Raw genomic sequence first — 17,206 nt, forward strand, 5'->3', positions numbered from 1 at the left:
TACACAATTCACAGGTGTGCAGCCCTCTGGTGTGTTTCAAAACAAAACAAAAATCTGTCATTGCGTGCATTAGTCTGACACTAGCATTAGAAGGAGGAATTGGCCACGGCACCTCTGACTCCCTTCTAAAATCCTCAGCCAAGGAAGAAGACAGTACTGGGAGAAATGGCTATAGCCAGAAGTTCATGTATGTTCCCTGTTTCCCTGCAGCTTCATGGTTAGCTTAGTAGTATTGTTGGCTGCAATGCTAAAATTCTGCAGCTGGGGAACAAAAAGTCTGCTGCAGGATCCTCTCGCTTGCTAGAACATCATCCCCCACCCCACCCCTGCGCCCAAGAAAGGCTAACACCATAGTTTGAGAACTGCCAGTATATACAGAATGTGGCTCTGCAAGTTAAGCTAAATGTTAGAAAGCACCAACTTTAACCTTAATTAAGGATAACTGTGGTTGTTATGTGCCTTCAAGTCGATTACGACTTAAGGTGACCCTATGAATCAGTGACCTCCAAGAGCATCTGTCATGAACTACCGTGTTCACATCTTGTACATTCAGGTCTGTGGCTTCCTTTATGGAATCAATCCATCTCTTGTTTGGCCTTCCTCTTTTTCTACTCCCTTCTGTTTTTCCCAGCATTATTATCTTTTCTAGTGAATCATGTCTTCTCATGATGTGTCCAAAGTATGATAACCTCAGTTTCATCATTTTAGTTTCTAGTGACAGTTCTGGTTTAATTTGTTCTAACACCCAATTATTTGTCTTTTTTGCAGTCCATGGTATGCGCAAAGCTCTCCTCCAGCACCACATTTCAAATGAGTTGATTTTTCTCTTATCCGCCTTTTTCACTGTCCAACTTTCACATCCATACATAGAGATCGGGAATACCATGGTCTGAATGATCCTGACTTTGGTGTTCAGTGATACATCTTTGCATTTGAGGACCTTTTCTAGTTCTAATTGCCAGATAGGCGACTAACAAATTAAAGATTATTATTATTATTATTATTATTATTATTATTATTATTATTATTATTATTATTATTATTCTCTCACAGCTGCCCTCCCCAGTCCTAGCCTTCTTCTGATTTCTTGACTATTGTCTCCATTTTGGTTAATGACTGTGCCGAGGTATTGATAATCCTTGACAAGTTCAATGTCCTCATTGTCAACTGTAAAGTTACATAAATCTTCTGTTGTCATTACTTTAGTCTTCTTGACGTTCAGCTGTAGTCCTGCTTTTGTGCTTTCCTCTTTAACTTTCATCAGCATTCATTTCAAATCATTACTGGTTTCTGCTAAGAGTATGGTATCGTCTGCATATCTTAAATTTTATATTTGTTCCTCCAATTTTCACACCATCTTGGTCCAATCCCGCTTTCCGTATGATATGTTCTGCGTATAGATTAAACAAATAGGGTGATAAAATACACCCCTGTCTCACACCCTTTCCGATGGGGAACCAATTGGTTTCTCCATATTCTGTCCTTACTGTAGCCTCTTGTCCAGTGTATAGGTTACGCATCAGGACATCCCTACACTTCGTTTAGATTTCCCTTTCATTTCTCTAATCTTTTGGAATAGGGCTCTCGTTCTTCCCATTTTTTGTCCTTTTCTATTTCTGTACAATAACTATTGTAATAGTTTTCTTTGTCCCTACATAGTAGTCGTTGTATAGTTGCATTTAGGGTTCTGACCATTTTCTGTTTGCTTTTGCTTTTGCTTTCCTTCTCTCTTTAACCATTTGAAGAGTTTCTTCAGTCATCCATTGAGGTCTTTCTCTCTTTTTAACTAGGGATATTGTCTTTTTGCATACTTCCCTGCTAATGTCCCTGACTCGTCCATAGTTCTTCTGGTTCTCTGTCAACTAAGTTTAAAGCCTCAAATGTGTGCCTTATTTGATCTTTATATGCTTCTGGGATGTTATTTAAATTTTATTTTGGCATTATGATTGCTTTGTTCTTCTTCTTTAGCTTTACTCTTATTTTCGATACGATCAGTTCATGATTTGTACTGCAGTCTGCTCCTGGTCTTGTTTTTACAGAAAGTATGGAACTTCTCCATCTTCTGTTTCCAATTATATAATCAATTTGATTCCTATATTGACCATCTGGTGATGTCCATGTGTGCAGTCGTCTTTTTGGTTGCTCAAAAAATGTGGTGGCAAGAAACAAATCATTGGCTTCACAGAATTCATTAAGTCTTTCTCCTGCTTCATTTCTGTCTCCTAAGCCCCATTTCCCCACAATTCTTAGTTCTGCTGTGTTCCCTACTTTTGCATTCCAGCCCCCCATGATTATCATCATATCTTGTTTTGGTGTGTGATCAATTTCCTCCTGTTCTTCGTAAAATCTCTCCAATTCTTCTTCTTCTGCGTTTGATGTTGGACCGTAGACTTGGATGATGGTTATGTTAATAGGTTTCCCGTTTAATCTCATTGATATCACTCGCTCATACCTTGCGTTGTAGCTCCTAATTGCTTTTGCTACATCACTTCTCACTATTAAAGCAACCCTGATTCTTCTTGATTTCTCATTTCCTGCATAAAATTTTTTGTAGTTGCTTGATTGAAAATGTCTCATTCCCGTCCATTTTAATTCACTCACACCAAGTATTGTAATGTTGATACACTCCATTTCTTGCTTGACAATTTCTAACTTTCCCTGGTTCATGCTTCTCATGTTCCATGTTCTTATTGTGTGCATCGTACAACTCCGGACTCTCCTTTCGCATCTGTGCACATCAGCCTCTGGGCTTCCTTTCGGCTTTGACCCAGCTGCGTCATTAGTCATAGCGCTACTCGTACTTGTCCTTTGTTCTTCCCCAGTAGCTCGATGAGTGCCTTCTGACCTGGGGGTCTCATCTTCCAGCACTATCTCGTGTTGCATTTTGGATACTCTGTTCATAGGGTTTTTGTGGTAAGAGGTATTCAGAGGTGGTTTACCATTGCCTTCCTCTGAGTTTAGATGCATCTTAGTCTGGTGTCTCAGCTTTGACCATTCCGCCATGGGTGCCCCTGCTAGGAGTCTAGCCTCTTGGTCTAGACTCCTGATGGCATTGCTCTCAGCTTCTTCAACACTCTCAAACCCCCTCACCATGTTAAGGTGTGCATCCTAAAGGGGGAGGATAACTGTGGTTCCTTCTTCATCAGCTTCAACTTGGTTGCAGGAGGCCAGATTTCAGCTGGACATCAGAAAAAACTTCCTAACTGTTAGAGCCATACAACAATGGAACCAATTACCTAGAGAGGTAGTGGGCTCTCCGACACTGGAGGCATTCAAGAAGCAGCTGGACAGCCATCTGTCGGAAATGCTTTGATTTGGATTCCTGCATTGAGCAAGGGCGTTGGACTTGATGGCCTTATAGGTCCCTTCCAACTCTACTATTCTATGCTTTTATGGTTTTACAATCTTGCCTGAGAGAAAACTCTGCTTTATCTTTATAATGCTTAACATGGGTGCCAATATAATGCTTACCTGTGGTTAAGACTTACAAATACTTATTTACATAGAAAAGGAGAACTGAGAAGCCAAGGATCTGGAGTGGTAATTTGCTACCTGTTTCTGATTTTTAATCATGCTTGAGAGAAGAATAGGAACATTATGATCCCCAAAGGCAGTACATAACTGCAGCTGATGCTCTTCACTGAGCTCTTCCTGGTGTAGCTGTTCCAGCGTCCTGCCAAGTGTAACCTGTTCGCCTCCAACCACAAAATTGTTCCAGTGCCCACTTACTGCCAAGGTTTTTTTTCTCTCCGTTGGTACTTCTGCAGATCCTGTTGACAGTGTCTGCTCCAGTTTCTGATGCTTGTTCAGTTGTCAATTATAGATTAGTAGATTTCCTGTGTTTTTCTGGTCCAGTTTGCTGGCTTCAAGTATGCATTTCTAAGAGATATGGGAAGAGGGTCATTGTCATTGGATCTGACTTGAAGCTCAGCTCTTACGTTAAGCCAAAGTTAACTGTTACTTTCTGAAATCATAGTGAAGGGATAGAAAAGCTTATATATACACTGTATTTTTAACACTCAAAATTCTATACCGGGGTACCCAGATTCTGTGCTAGGAAAAGCTAAATTCGGTGATGTGTATAAATTAGCAAATGATGAATATTGGCATATATTTGTTTTTGTTAAACCCTTGTTCTGCTTGGGTAAGCGCCCACTTCACCTACTTTCTGTGACTTCACGAGACATTTGACTATAACACTTCAAATTTAAGCGTTATAAGGATCCTCTGTTTTGTTTTCAAAAAAATTCAAATGAAGACTTTGATCCTTGGAATCCAGAATTCTCTGGCTAGTATCGGGGTCCAATTAAAAGGCTTCCACTCCTGAGCAGTAGTTGAAGTGCAAGGGATTGGATGGCCGTACTTAGAGGATACTGCAGATGGAGGCATGGGGAGCTGCTAGCACATTCAAGTCACTGATGGCATGGCCCTTGTCTTTGCTGAACACTGCTAATTTCTCAGCAGCCACGCACTGATATGGTATTGACAGTGTATCTTCCATGTCTCCATTTCTACTTTGCAACACTCCCCAGTCAGGGCACCTTTCTTTCTTGAAGCGGTGTGTCACAGATTTCCCTGCCTGCTTGGTACAAGCAATGATAGATTGTCTCATAGCAGGTGTTGGGTCAGCTTAGACACCCAAATTTCCCCCACCGACACAAGACACAGCTTTCCTTTCTCTACAAAGAATAAAGACTCAAACTTCTGACCTTGGTAGAGAGAGAGAAACTGTCAGACACCAAGCTCTCGCTCTTCAGATAAGCCAGCACTCATGAACATATTTTCAACCCACAAACATGTTTTTTTTTAAAAAAACAAGTTTTCTAAAGTAAAAAGAAATTAACATCTCATTTTTATTTCAAAGGCATCAGAAACTATATTAAGTAGCAATTTAGGTTTTGATAACATGTCTGCGTAATTCCTATGCAGAGAGGCTGTTTAAAATAGCAATTGTTTGTATTTCATCTGTTTCCATTATCAGTTGCCAATATTATTTTTACTTTGATGATAGTGTGTTTAATCAAAATTATTGCAAACTTAATCAGAATTATTGCAAATTATTGCATTGATTGTAATCAAGCTAGAGCATAAAAGAGAGGTGCTAATGATTAGAAAATCTGTGTGCCTTGTACTTCAGGAAGAAAATGCTTGTTTGGAGAATGCAGCTGGAAGGGGAAATTAATACATTTAGGTGAAACAGTCTATGACTTCAAAGTACAGTAATAGTTCAGTTAACAAATCCTCCAGGAATGAAGCTCCTTTTAACCAAGGCTTTTTTAAGGTGAAACCGACCAGTTTTGCTTTGCTATGGATAAACTTTCAAGCCTGTGCCTTTGCTTTAAGGTGAAACTGACCAGCCTGTGTCTTTGCTATCAATAAATTGATAAGCCTTTGCTTTGCTAGGGTGAAACTGACAAGACTATGTGTTTGCTTTCCCTTAAAGAGATCTCTTGCTTTTTCCCAGTGCTGGGGAGGGAAGGATGCAATATGATTGTGGGGGAGTGGGTGGGTGCTGGGTAGGCACCCTTTAAAACCCCTGTTGAAGCTGTCCCCACCATCTATGAGCGGGTGTAGGAAGCTATCCCTATTCTTTCCATGTTATTCCTACCTCTGGTACCAAAGTTTTTGTTACAGAAGTAATGTCCAGGAACGCACCTACTGTGTTAACTGAGGCATTACTGTACAGGACTGTAAATTAGGAAATTCTCAGACAGGGCTTCATCTGCCACAGGTGGGGTCCTTTTTAACTCCAGAAAACTATCTCACGATCTGCCATTTTTGCCCAATATCAGTTTGAGAGGTGTTATCAAGGAACTGTGAAATAGACACAGCCCTGGGAAGAAGCACTTAGAGGCAGACTGTTTCCTGTAAGATATCCTAATGGGAAGCCACTTTCTTCATCAGTTCATAGTCTTGATAAGAACTAATCTGCTGTAGGTCACCAGTTGTTCCATTTTCCCTTGACTCATACAAAAAAAGTTACCGGTTATTACGAGCAATGACTTCTTAAATTCTTTGTTTCAGGTGGTTTTGTGGTTGGTGGGATAATATCACCTGAACAGAGAGAACCCAGAAAACCAAACCCTAAAAGGACAATAAAACCTATTTTGGAATCAGGTATAGTCATCACTGTGTGTGTGTGAGTGAGTGAGTGAGTGTGAGTGAAAATAACAGAAACCAAAAATATACTCCATAGTAATAGTTCAAATGCTGCTACTAGTATTAAAAACTAATTGTACAGAACACTGTTTGCTCAAATGGAAAGACAGTGGTCCTTCCTTGCAACTCTTTTTCCTTTTCTTAAAGAGAAAGCCCAAATGATAAATATATTGCACAATATATGCTAACTGGTATGCTTAATTAAAATATGGTGGATATAATTTTTTTTCAGATAAAGATAGCTATTAAGCCACTTTTCCAATATTAGTGAAGATTAATCAAAGCAATTTCTCTGTAAGCTTAGAGCTATACTGGGCTACCAGGCAAAGGGCTAACCTATATTACGAATTTACCTGAGTCAACCTGCAATTGATTCATGGTCCTTCAGTGCTTAAGATCTGTTTTCAGAGATCCACAGATACGTTTGTCAATGACAAGTGTATTTCTTATTCTGTCATTTGTCTCAGTCCAAAATGAGATATTGGCGGGGCTCAGCTCTAATCTTTTGCTTAGCTTTGGCAGAAATAGACAGTCCCACTGCTTTCAAGCTCCGCACAAGTGAAGGAATGAGCTCCTGCACAGAAAAGGAGGAATAGATCTATCCAGCAGGCATGGCGAGCTTCTGAACATTTCCAGAGCTCAAGATGAATGTCAGAAAGAAGATCCTGATGCCATTCAGAGTGTGTGGTGTTGGCTAGATTTGAAGGCCAGTAAAAAACCATAGGCCCCTCTCATTTTGCAACAAAAAGGGCAGGGCAAGAACCACAGATTCTGGAAGGGTGCCATGTTCCTAACAGCACAATCATTCTTACTGTGAAGGCAGATGAAGGCTGCAGCAGATAAAGGACTTCCAATCGTCATGGTACCCATGCCATTGGATCAAAGCCTTTTTCTGTCAAGATTGTGTGTTGATTGTAGTGCACCGATCTCCCCACATAAAACAAATTCACGCACGGGCGTCTTCCATAACAAAAGTCCCGTGGCGATTGGCAAATGGCGATGGGGGCAGGACTGTGAAATCCAGAAGCCCTTAGTCATGGTCTGGTAGATCGGTGGTGGATACAGATTCAGATGGATCCATTGTTAAAGACTATATTTTGGAAGACAATGTTACTCTGTCACGAGTGATCGCCAAGAAGAAGAATACCTAAAGTTGTGTTCTATATATGAGAGAGAACCTCCTTTCATAAGGACCAGCTCATCAACTGAGATCATTAGAGGAGGCCCTTCTAGTTGTGCCATGTCCAGTGGAGGTGCATCTTATGACAACCCGAAGGAGAACCTTCTTTGTGGTGGCCCCTAAATTGTGGAACAATCTCCCCTTAGAAGCATGATGGGCAGCAATGGTTCAGGTGTTCTGCCAGCTGGTAAATGCTTACCTATTCACACAGGCGTTCCCAGGCACTGATCCTTAGTACTTGCCCTACAGAACCTTGCATATCTGTTTGTATATTTTATTGTATTACTTATTTTGTAAACTGTCTTATTATTTTTACAGTGAAAGGCAGTCCATAAATGATTTATATAATAATAATAGTTATCTGAACACTAGAGGTCATTCCAAGGGTTTAATATCCTTAGATATAAAAGTATTCTGAAGGCCAACTTCATACCCTGAGTCCGATTTGTCTTGAACAGGGAGAACCTATTCACCCAGTACAAGTACTTCCCCATCTGGATGTAGTACACTGCTCTGGGGACGGTCACCTTATTACAGAGCAAAAGATGAGAGATGTAGCTTAGGTAATCTGCAGTTAAAGGAGGATTTCAGGAGACTTGCAGAGAAGACTGATATACTACATGGACTTAATCCTGAAAATGTCCTGTTCCAAGAGTGGATGTCTAGTGTAATATAAATACTGAAAGGTGTTGTCAGGTTGGCTGAACCTACCATCCCAAGAGGCTCAGGGTAATGAGAATTTAACATTGTGTAGCAATGGGGCTAGTTTGAAAGCGCCATTCCTACATTTACTATATTTCTTGCACTGGTATTGAGCTTGGGGAGAAGCAGGTTTGATTCTGCATAAAACCTGCTGTGCATGGTGATAATTGACTAACATCTACAGTGTCACAAAAGTGCCGCTCACCCCAAAACACTTCCTGAGCATTTGACTTGATAGAATGTACTATGCAAACTGAGGGTTTAGAATTGACTGTGACCTCTCTCTAAATATGTCTGTCTTCACCCTGAGCCACCGCTTAGGAGATTGGCTTTAAGTCTTGTCTATTTATAGGAGATAGTCACTATATGTCCTGGGACCCAGTTCTGTTTGTACTTCTGTTTTCCAGAGAATATACCCAATAACTCAGCTGTTTCCTTGAAAAATCTTTCTCAGCCAGCTGTTGTGTTTGATACAGCTACCAATCAAGAGGTTCTTCTAGGTGAGTGATACAACACAGGTTTAAAGATTTCTATGGCAAGTATAGGGAAACTATTCCAGTCCTGGTTCATCCAGGAAGCATGATGATCATGTGGCTCCTATTCCTGCTGTGAGAAGCCAGTTTCCATCATACCTCTGCTTTTCATATTTCACTTTTTAAATACAGTATACGTATCCTCAAATATTACAAATCTCTAGTTGTGACATTGTCTATGATGCCAGCTGTGATGCCCTGCAGAATCTTGTGGGATTACCTTTCAATGAAATAAGGTTTTTGTATATGACTAAAAGTGTATATTATATTACAGTATGTATTATCTGACCTTGCTATCTCCTATGAATATTAAGTATTTACCTTCTGGTTTTATAACAGAATGCGTGAGCAGTGGTAGTTCCCATCTCCTTTTCATTAGTAATGAAATGGTATCTATATATAAACATTTGACGACCCCCTTCTTTTCTACTGGCAAAATGATACTAAAGCCATTAAAAGAAAAGGGATTCCAGTATTCCCACACAGATACACTGGTGAGTACTACCAACTATTCCATATGTTTTTTGCATGATAGAATTGATTCTGTTTACAAGCTCTTCCAGGTTATGTTTAGTATCATATCAGTACTTTGCCAGTTTTGTTAATGTTCTCCTTAGGGGAGGAAGCAACCATTTTTTCTTAGTTGTTGATCTACATGTTGTGCATTTGTATGGTTAAGTACCTCAAGGCTGTGTAGGGTAGAAGTTTCCAAAGGGCATATTGGGATCCTTGAATATACTTTGAGCAGATGGGGGAGGGCTCCAGGAGGGAAGAGAGAGAGGACAAGGCCCATTGTGTGAGCAGATGCTTGATTGCTGTCTTAAATGTGAAAAAAAAGTAACGATTGTTTATAATTTGTGAATTGTAGAACTCTGTGTTTTAGTTCTAAGATTGACAGTTCAAGACATTCTGTTATGAGCTGTGTAAGAGCAAAAACTGCTAGGTGTGGCACCTTCCTTCACTGTAGATCGGTGATAGGAAACCCCCCCCCCTTTTATGCAATCCTGAAAGGTACTGGAGGGGTCTCAGGCTGTGGATGTGGCAAAGATAACTCTGTTCCCCTCCCCCTTTCATTTACATGTTACTGCCTTGATATATTGTATTTTCAGGGTGCGGATTAAAAATATTTCAATAAATAAGTACATGTCAAAAATTACTGTACATGTTAATGAATCCATCACACTCTGCAGTGCGTGATGTATTTACTCAGGCTTTTCATCCTTATAAGCACCTAGTGCTGTATTAATAATTCATTACTTACAGATTTTCCCCTTGAAGCAGCTGCAGCTTATTTCTTCTTTAAAAGAAAACATATTTTCTCTCATACTGCAGTGCCAGCAGGTAAAGGTGTACAGAGATTGGATGCCTCTCCAGTGTATTGATTCTGTGCAGAGTAGTGGGGACTGGAGAGATCTGTCAAGGGATGTTGTTCAGGATATTGGTTCCTTCCACTATTCTTCAGTAGCACTGGAGCTTTTTGCTCATGGAATGGATGCAGTGCATGGCAATCCTTTGCCACTGCAATAGACTTACTGCAGAACCAATTCTTGCTTGCTTATGTCCCCAGTCCAAGAGTGGCTTTGTACTGTCTCCAGACAAGAAGCTTGCATGAAGGATAGCCTCTCCAACAAATGAACTGAAGCCAGAACTAGACATAATAAGAATCCTGAGGCTGCCACTGAAAATTGGTCTCCTTATAATGCAGTCGCACTACCCTTACATGAGTTAATTTATTGGCTTCTGCTTAGAGAGGCAGGAGTGTAACAACATCATGCATACTAGGTATTACCATGGGGTGAGGCGGAACGAGACCTGCTTGTTTTGGTGACCTCATTCTGCCACAATGTCTAGTTCTGGTCAGAAGCATCAAATTCTAACCTGCTTAGGATGGTAATTGTGCAGGCACAAATTTGTTTGAACACCTTGATGGCTGTTTGTTGAGTGAGATAAAGTAATGTTTGACCAAAATAGTGAACTACTACCCTGCCAATCTGCTGGTTGAAAATATGGAGGTCTGATGTGCTTACAAGGAAAAACTAACATGATATCCAGGAATGCAGAAGAGGAATACTGAAGTGAAATCACAGAAATCCTTTTGGAATGCATCAGTATCTTGTATGTCATACTCTGCTGATAGTCTTTGTTTCCTGTTACTTTTAAGGAGTAATCACTACTTGGTTACTGCTTAAATTGAGTGGAAAACATTAGAACTATGTTCAATATGATTAATTATTGCTAACGTTATTTATTAAACTTCTATCCCGCCCTTCCTTCCAGAAGGAGTCCAGGGCAGCAAATGAAGGACAACACACTAAAAACATCTTACTATTTATTTATTACATTTGTATCCCACCTTTCCTCCAAGGAGCTCCGGGTGGTGTACTAACATTGTTCTCCCGCTCCCAATTTTATTCTCATCCTACCCTGTGAGGTAGGTTAGGCTGAGAGACAGTGACTGGCCCAAGGTTACCCAGTGGGCTTCATGGCCAAGTGGGGATTTGAACCCTGGTCTTCCAGATCCTAGTCTGACACTCTAACCACTACGCTACACTGGCTCTTAAACATCTCAAAAACAAAACATCTTCAAACATGTTAAAAATAAAACATCTTGTAAACATGTTTTTTTTAAAATCTTTAAAAACACCTTAAAAACAGTTTCAAAACAGATGCAGACTGGGATAAGGTCTCAAGGCTTGTTGAAAGAGGAAGGTCTTCAGAAGGTGCCGAAAAGATAACAGAGATGGCACCTGTCTAATATTTAAGGGGAGGAAATTCCAAAGTATTGGTGCCACAACACCGCCACAGTAAAGGTCCGCTTCCTATGTTGTGTGGAACGAACCTCCTCGTAATATGGTATCTGCAGGAGACCCTTGTCTACAGAGTGAGGTGATCGACTAGATACATTTATTTATTATTTAATTTGTATCCCGCCCTTCCTCCCAGCAGGAGCCCAGGGCGGCAAACACAGTGCTAAAAACACTTTAAAACATCATAAAAACAGATCTTAAAATACATTAAAACAAAACAGTGTTAAAAACATTTTAAAAAACAACAACTTTAAAAAAGGGTTAAAAACATTATTAAAAAACATATTAAGCAATTCTAACACAGATGCAGACTGGGATAGGTCTCAACTGAAAAGGCTTGTTGAAAGAGGAAAGTCTTCAAAAGGCACCGAAAAGATAGCAGAGATGGTGCCTGCCTAATATTCAAAGGGAGGGAATTCCACAGGGTAGGTGCTGCCGCACGGAAGGTCAGTTTCCTATATTGTGCAGAATGAACCTCCTGATAAGATGGTTTCTGCAGGAGGCTCTCACCTGCAGAGCACAGTGATCGACTGGGTATATAAGGGATAAGACGATCTTTCAGGTATCCTGGTCCCAAGCTGTATAAGGCTTTGTACACCAAAACTAGAACCTTGAACTTGGCCCGGTAGCAAATGGGCAGCCAGTGCCCATACATAATGGGTGAGATGGTCTTTCAGGTATCCTGAAAAAAATTAAACCCCACTTTTCTTTATAAAAAAACTGGAAAGTGGCTTACCAAAAAACTACAAAATACATAAGACACAATAAACCAGTTCAAATCACTAAAATCACTTTCCTAGCTAAAACCACAAGCAGGGTAAAATATTTCAGTAGAAAAACAGGGAGACAATTTTAATTGGCACACTCCTAATTTCAGAGGTCTCTGGAGTGAGCTACTGGAGGCACCTGGATACAAGATTCCAATGTTCAACTAAACTGTATCATACCATTCAACATATTTACTCCTGCCTGTTAGTCATTTTTGTGTATGAAAGATAATCCTTTGCTGTTCCGAGATTTGACAAATGTTACCAGGGCTTATTAAGTACAGCAGAAAGATGAGCCTTTGTAAATATTGAGGGCCTGTTTATATTTTATAGAGAGAGGTTTTAAAATTCAAAGGAAATATTTGCCACTGAAGCAATGTTTATGGCTTTAATTTCTGAAGGTTTTCCACATTACTCATGGTAAACTTCTTTTGACGCTATATGACCAATGTTATCATCTGACTGCCGGCGACTATTTCTTTATTCCACCAGGTAAGTGTGCAGATCTTCTCCTAAATGAGCCTTTTCAGGATTGGGAAGGGCTAAAATGAAGATGAATGTAGAAGGGGAAGTGTAAGCATCTACGGAAGAAAATAATTCTGTTTTCTTGAACAATGTTGGAGGCGTTATGTATAACTCAGAGAAAAAGCAAGAGAAGCATGAATAATGCTTCCTTCTGAGTCTCATGTAAAAAGTAAAGGTGCATGTTGTGTCACTGGACTGGAAGAATGTGCCTTTCCCTTGCCCCTCTGCACAACACCTGGAAGCAGACAAGAGGAAGATTGTTATGCTTTCTCTTTTGCTACTTCTAAGAGGACTCACCCTCATTGCCACTCCACTGCCTCTCCCTCAGGAGGAGAGTAACATTCTGTTGATAGCTACTGAAAAGTTCATATAAAATTCTTTGATAATATCCAGTTGTGATGTTCCAGTTGTGATGTTCCACTTGTGCAGACAGGGGTGCCTCTTCCTCCTTTGAATAATACACACACAAATATCTCAAGCACTGTTTGATTTCTTTTTTAAAATGTCTAAACCATTCTTTGGTATAAGACATCCAAGACAGGGATCATGTAAGAGTTAGATGACTTCTGTAGAGTAACTTGAATCCTGACAGGACATAATTGGTAAAACTGCTACTCTTAACTCCCCTTCCAGTGTGGCTTTTTTCAGCTTAAATCATAATACAGCTGAATGAGACGTTGTGGCATAACCATATTAAAAGAGCTGTGTGTGTTCCATGCTAAAAAAAAGTATGAATTCTATGCTGAGAACCTGAATTCTCCATCCACTGTAAATTAAGTGACATAGGCAAATGTACATTATTATTTTGCCTAATTCTGCTTCAATCCGCCATAGGGAGGGGACAGTGCAAGGGCATAGAAGACCTCTCTGCATTGCTAGAAACATTATTCAGCCTCTCTTGTGGCTTTTGAACTTTCAACAGACTTTGCCCACACATGTTTAAGCATATGGAATGGAAACCTATTTTAGTTCCTGTTAATTAAAGGGTGGATTTTCAGGGGAAATTATTTCTACAATCAGTACTACATTCTGCTTTTTCTGCAGTCTAGCAGAATCGCAGCATCTGCACAGCTCTGCATATAAACGATCTTAAGACTTTTAGAATTGAAGGGAGGTCACCCTATCCAGTCCCATTGGGTAGGACTCTGTTTTCAACACTTTGAACAAGTTTAGGACCAGTATTTAGCCTATAGCTCTCGATATGCATTCACAACCACACTCCTTACTGGATTTGGGTTGTAGGCAGTAGAAGGGACCCCTGAAGGAAGATTGGGTCTCAAGATTAGTGGAAGACTCTGACTTCTCAATACAAATCAAGTAAGAGGTTTGTATCCGAAGAACTGTGAGTAGAGTACCATTCCCACGATAGCCCCTTATGTACCTGTCAAAATATCAGGCAATCATCCAGGGGAGGGGGAGGCCACATGCATTTGAGGTGCCTTCTGTTCACACCAGATCTCTTTGCAATTGACTTGAAAACATTTCCAGTATTCTTAAGCACTGGATAACATTCTGTCAAAGTGGTGAGATTCACCTAATAGTGAAAGATTTAGGAGGCATGCCCTACAAATATTCAACTACAACTGAAATATGAAACATCTGATTTCTGAATGTATAGAACAGTAGACCTTTTCTGTTAATGGAAACCTTCTGTTTGGTTGTAGGGAATGTGTACAACATACGTAATCTCTTGAATAAAGAATGTGTTGTCCTTTTCACACAGCTGAAGGGAAGCAGGTAAGAAAAATGTATTTTGGGGGGTTCTTCAACTTTTTCAGACACATGACTCCTCTTTCATCCCAACCTGCAATATGAGACCCCCTTCTAATTTTGACAGTGTCTTCTGTATCTTTGCCTCTAACCTTTCTCTTCCACCTTTTATGTGATGCTCTTGCCACCAGATGTTTCTGCTCCCAAGCACATTATGGGGTCTAAGTTTCTGTCACAGAAGCCGGCATGCAGAAATCTAACTCATTGTTCCTTTTCTAGTCATAGTGCTTGTTGGCATATACTGGGACATAAGTGAATAGTACCTGCTTTTAGACTATAAATCTAAAGCACAGAAACATCTGGTTCCTTTATACTGTTTGTGGGAGAGGGAGCAGTCCAGTGAAGATTCATCTGTATTTCCAGAACAGCAATTGTTAGGAACATAGACAACAGCAGTTTTATGAATACTTATTGTAGACAATGTTGTAAAGATAACTGTTAAGAAAGAAAAGCAAAAGCGGATCTGTAACTTCTCAATAAGCATCACTGTTTTTTAGTACATAACAAGTATACTGGTTAAGAGGTTAAGACTCTAGGACTGGGAGCACAGAGTTCAAATCCCCACTCAGCTGGGAAACTTACTAGGTGGCCTTGAGCCAGTCACTGTTTTAGTGTTTGTGGCTGAGCTTGGAAAAGTTACTTTTTTGAACTACAACTCCCATCAGCCCAATACAGTGGCCATGATGGCTAGGGCTCATGGGAGTTGTGGTTCAAAAAAGTAACTTTTCCAAGCTCTGGCACCGTGAGGATAAAATAGGGGAAAGGGCTATATATGTCACCTTGAGTTCCTTGGAGGAAAGTTGGGAAATAAATGTGAAAATGAAATGGACTGCCTTCAAGTCAATCCTAACTTATGGCGACCCTATGAATAGGGTTTTCATGATAAGCGGTATTCAGAGGGGCTTTACCATTGCCTTCCCCTGAGGCTGAGAGGCAGTGACTGGCCCAAGGTCACCCAGTGAGCTTCATGGCTATGTGGGGATTTGACAGTCCAACACCTTAACCACTACACCACACTGGCTCTCTGGGAAATAAATGTAATGCAATGAAAATATTGAAAGAAATGTTTTAAAGATGCACCAGCAGGTGGAGCCATAAGCCAAAAAACTTGAAGCTACCTTTCATTTAGTGATTGCATCAAGCAAAGGCCTTCAGATGCAGCGTGGAATTCTTCTTACAAAACTCATCCAACATGCATGGATATTAATTGGGGCTAGGATAATGGGTGAAATGGCTGGATGGTGATATATTTATTCATATATTACTGTAAGAGAATCTGCACTTTTCAGGCGAGTGCATCAGTTACACTTTCTGTGCCTTTGCCATGCTTTGACAGCAGTCCTAGTGATTTGACTTTGAGCTTACGATAACAATTATTTTGCCCCAAATAGTGTGGAATAGCTGAGGTTCACTTATCTAAAAAGGGGAAAGGAAACACTGCTGTTTCTTTTGTTGAGATTTATCTTTAAATATAACTTGCATGAAAACTGTGGGGAGGCGAGTTTTTACATAGGCAAACAAGAGGGTTTCTTTTTTTACATAGGCAAACGAGGGTTTTTTTAAATAAGCCTTTTATCTATGAACTTTTCCCCTAGCAAAAAGTAAAGGAAGGGAAATGGTCAAGCTATTCTATACTGCATTGCTAATAAGCACTACAATATCTCACAATTTCACTTCAGATGAAATTGCTAATCTTTCAGCATGCTTGTGAACTAAATGCTTGCCTAAACAGAAAAGGACTCGAGTGTCAGATGAAAGGGAATTCCATAAATGAGGCCACCAGTGAAAATGCTGTATTAGCTTTTGAGATGTGCCTGATCTCCCACTTCTATTCCTGTTTACCATTGCAGTGCAGTGGCTCCCACTTAATGCTCGCAGCTTGCATAAGGGATAGCTGGAGGGCAAGAGCCTGCTACAGATTTTGTCATTAATCTGCTTTCCCTATTGTTGTCTTGTCGTAATCTGCAGATGTTCCTTGACCTATAACATCTTGCTGAAAAGCAGCTTAGAAATCACAATTATGATAATAAAATAATAAATAGCACATTAAAGCATTGGGAAAAGGAAGGATAATCTCTCCATGTTGAATCCAAGATAGCGAAACAGTAGTGGATTGTCTGAAATTGAGTCCTTCCCCTGGTTTAAACTTAAGCGAATATCTTGTTATCTGGAGCATATCAACAAAATATTTGTATCCGAATAGTAAGCTGAGCTGATTTATATACTTAGTATGGATACTAGCAGCCTTTAAGTTTGGTTTGTATTCAGTGTGGGGCTTGGATAAAGAATTAGCTTTGACAGAGCTAAGGAGATATAGCTCCACAGGTCAGTACAGGGCAGTGTTTTTGTGTTTTTCGGGGGGGATGAGGGAGTTTTATGTTTAAGCTGCTTTGTAATGGCATTACAAGATTGTGTTCAATTTGAGCCATATAGTATGGTTTTATAAGATGCCAGTCTGATGTCAATGGTCAGGGATATATCATAACGAAATATTTTTAAAATGTTTTTTAAGTGATTTATACAGAATGTGGTCTCTAAAAGTACTCTGGTTGTGTTTAAGACCATGGTGTTGTCTTCACGACATTAATTTGAGTTTGTTTGAATGTTTTTAGCTCCTGAGGAAGGAAAGTATTTCCAAAACGCGTAGAGCACTACAATAAATTTTACTCGGCACCAGAGCTTGCCTCTCCATTTCGTCTCTAGTTTGGTGCCTGTTCCCTTTTGTTCCTGCCTGTTTCATACTTAGCCACAAGGCCATATTGA

General features: G+C 40.0%; 1 protein-coding gene across 2 annotated transcripts in view; it reads left to right on the forward strand.

Annotated features, from left to right (window-relative positions):
• The window catches only part of CENPC (centromere protein C), a 49,261-nt gene that overhangs the window by 31,762 nt on the left and 293 nt on the right, over positions 1-17,206 (forward strand). For both annotated transcript variants that reach the window (XM_061590253.1, XM_061590252.1), the window contains 5 exons: positions 6,025-6,117; positions 8,449-8,541; positions 8,914-9,068; positions 12,550-12,640; positions 14,338-14,410. In XM_061590253.1, coding sequence (XP_061446237.1) covers positions 6,025-6,117; positions 8,449-8,541; positions 8,914-9,068; positions 12,550-12,640; positions 14,338-14,410 — 505 coding nt within the window. The remainder of the gene's footprint in view (positions 1-6,024; positions 6,118-8,448; positions 8,542-8,913; positions 9,069-12,549; positions 12,641-14,337; positions 14,411-17,206) is intronic.

This window comes from Rhineura floridana, chromosome 11 (assembly GCF_030035675.1).
Source record: "Rhineura floridana isolate rRhiFlo1 chromosome 11, rRhiFlo1.hap2, whole genome shotgun sequence".
Lineage (NCBI taxonomy): Eukaryota > Metazoa > Chordata > Lepidosauria > Squamata > Rhineuridae > Rhineura > Rhineura floridana.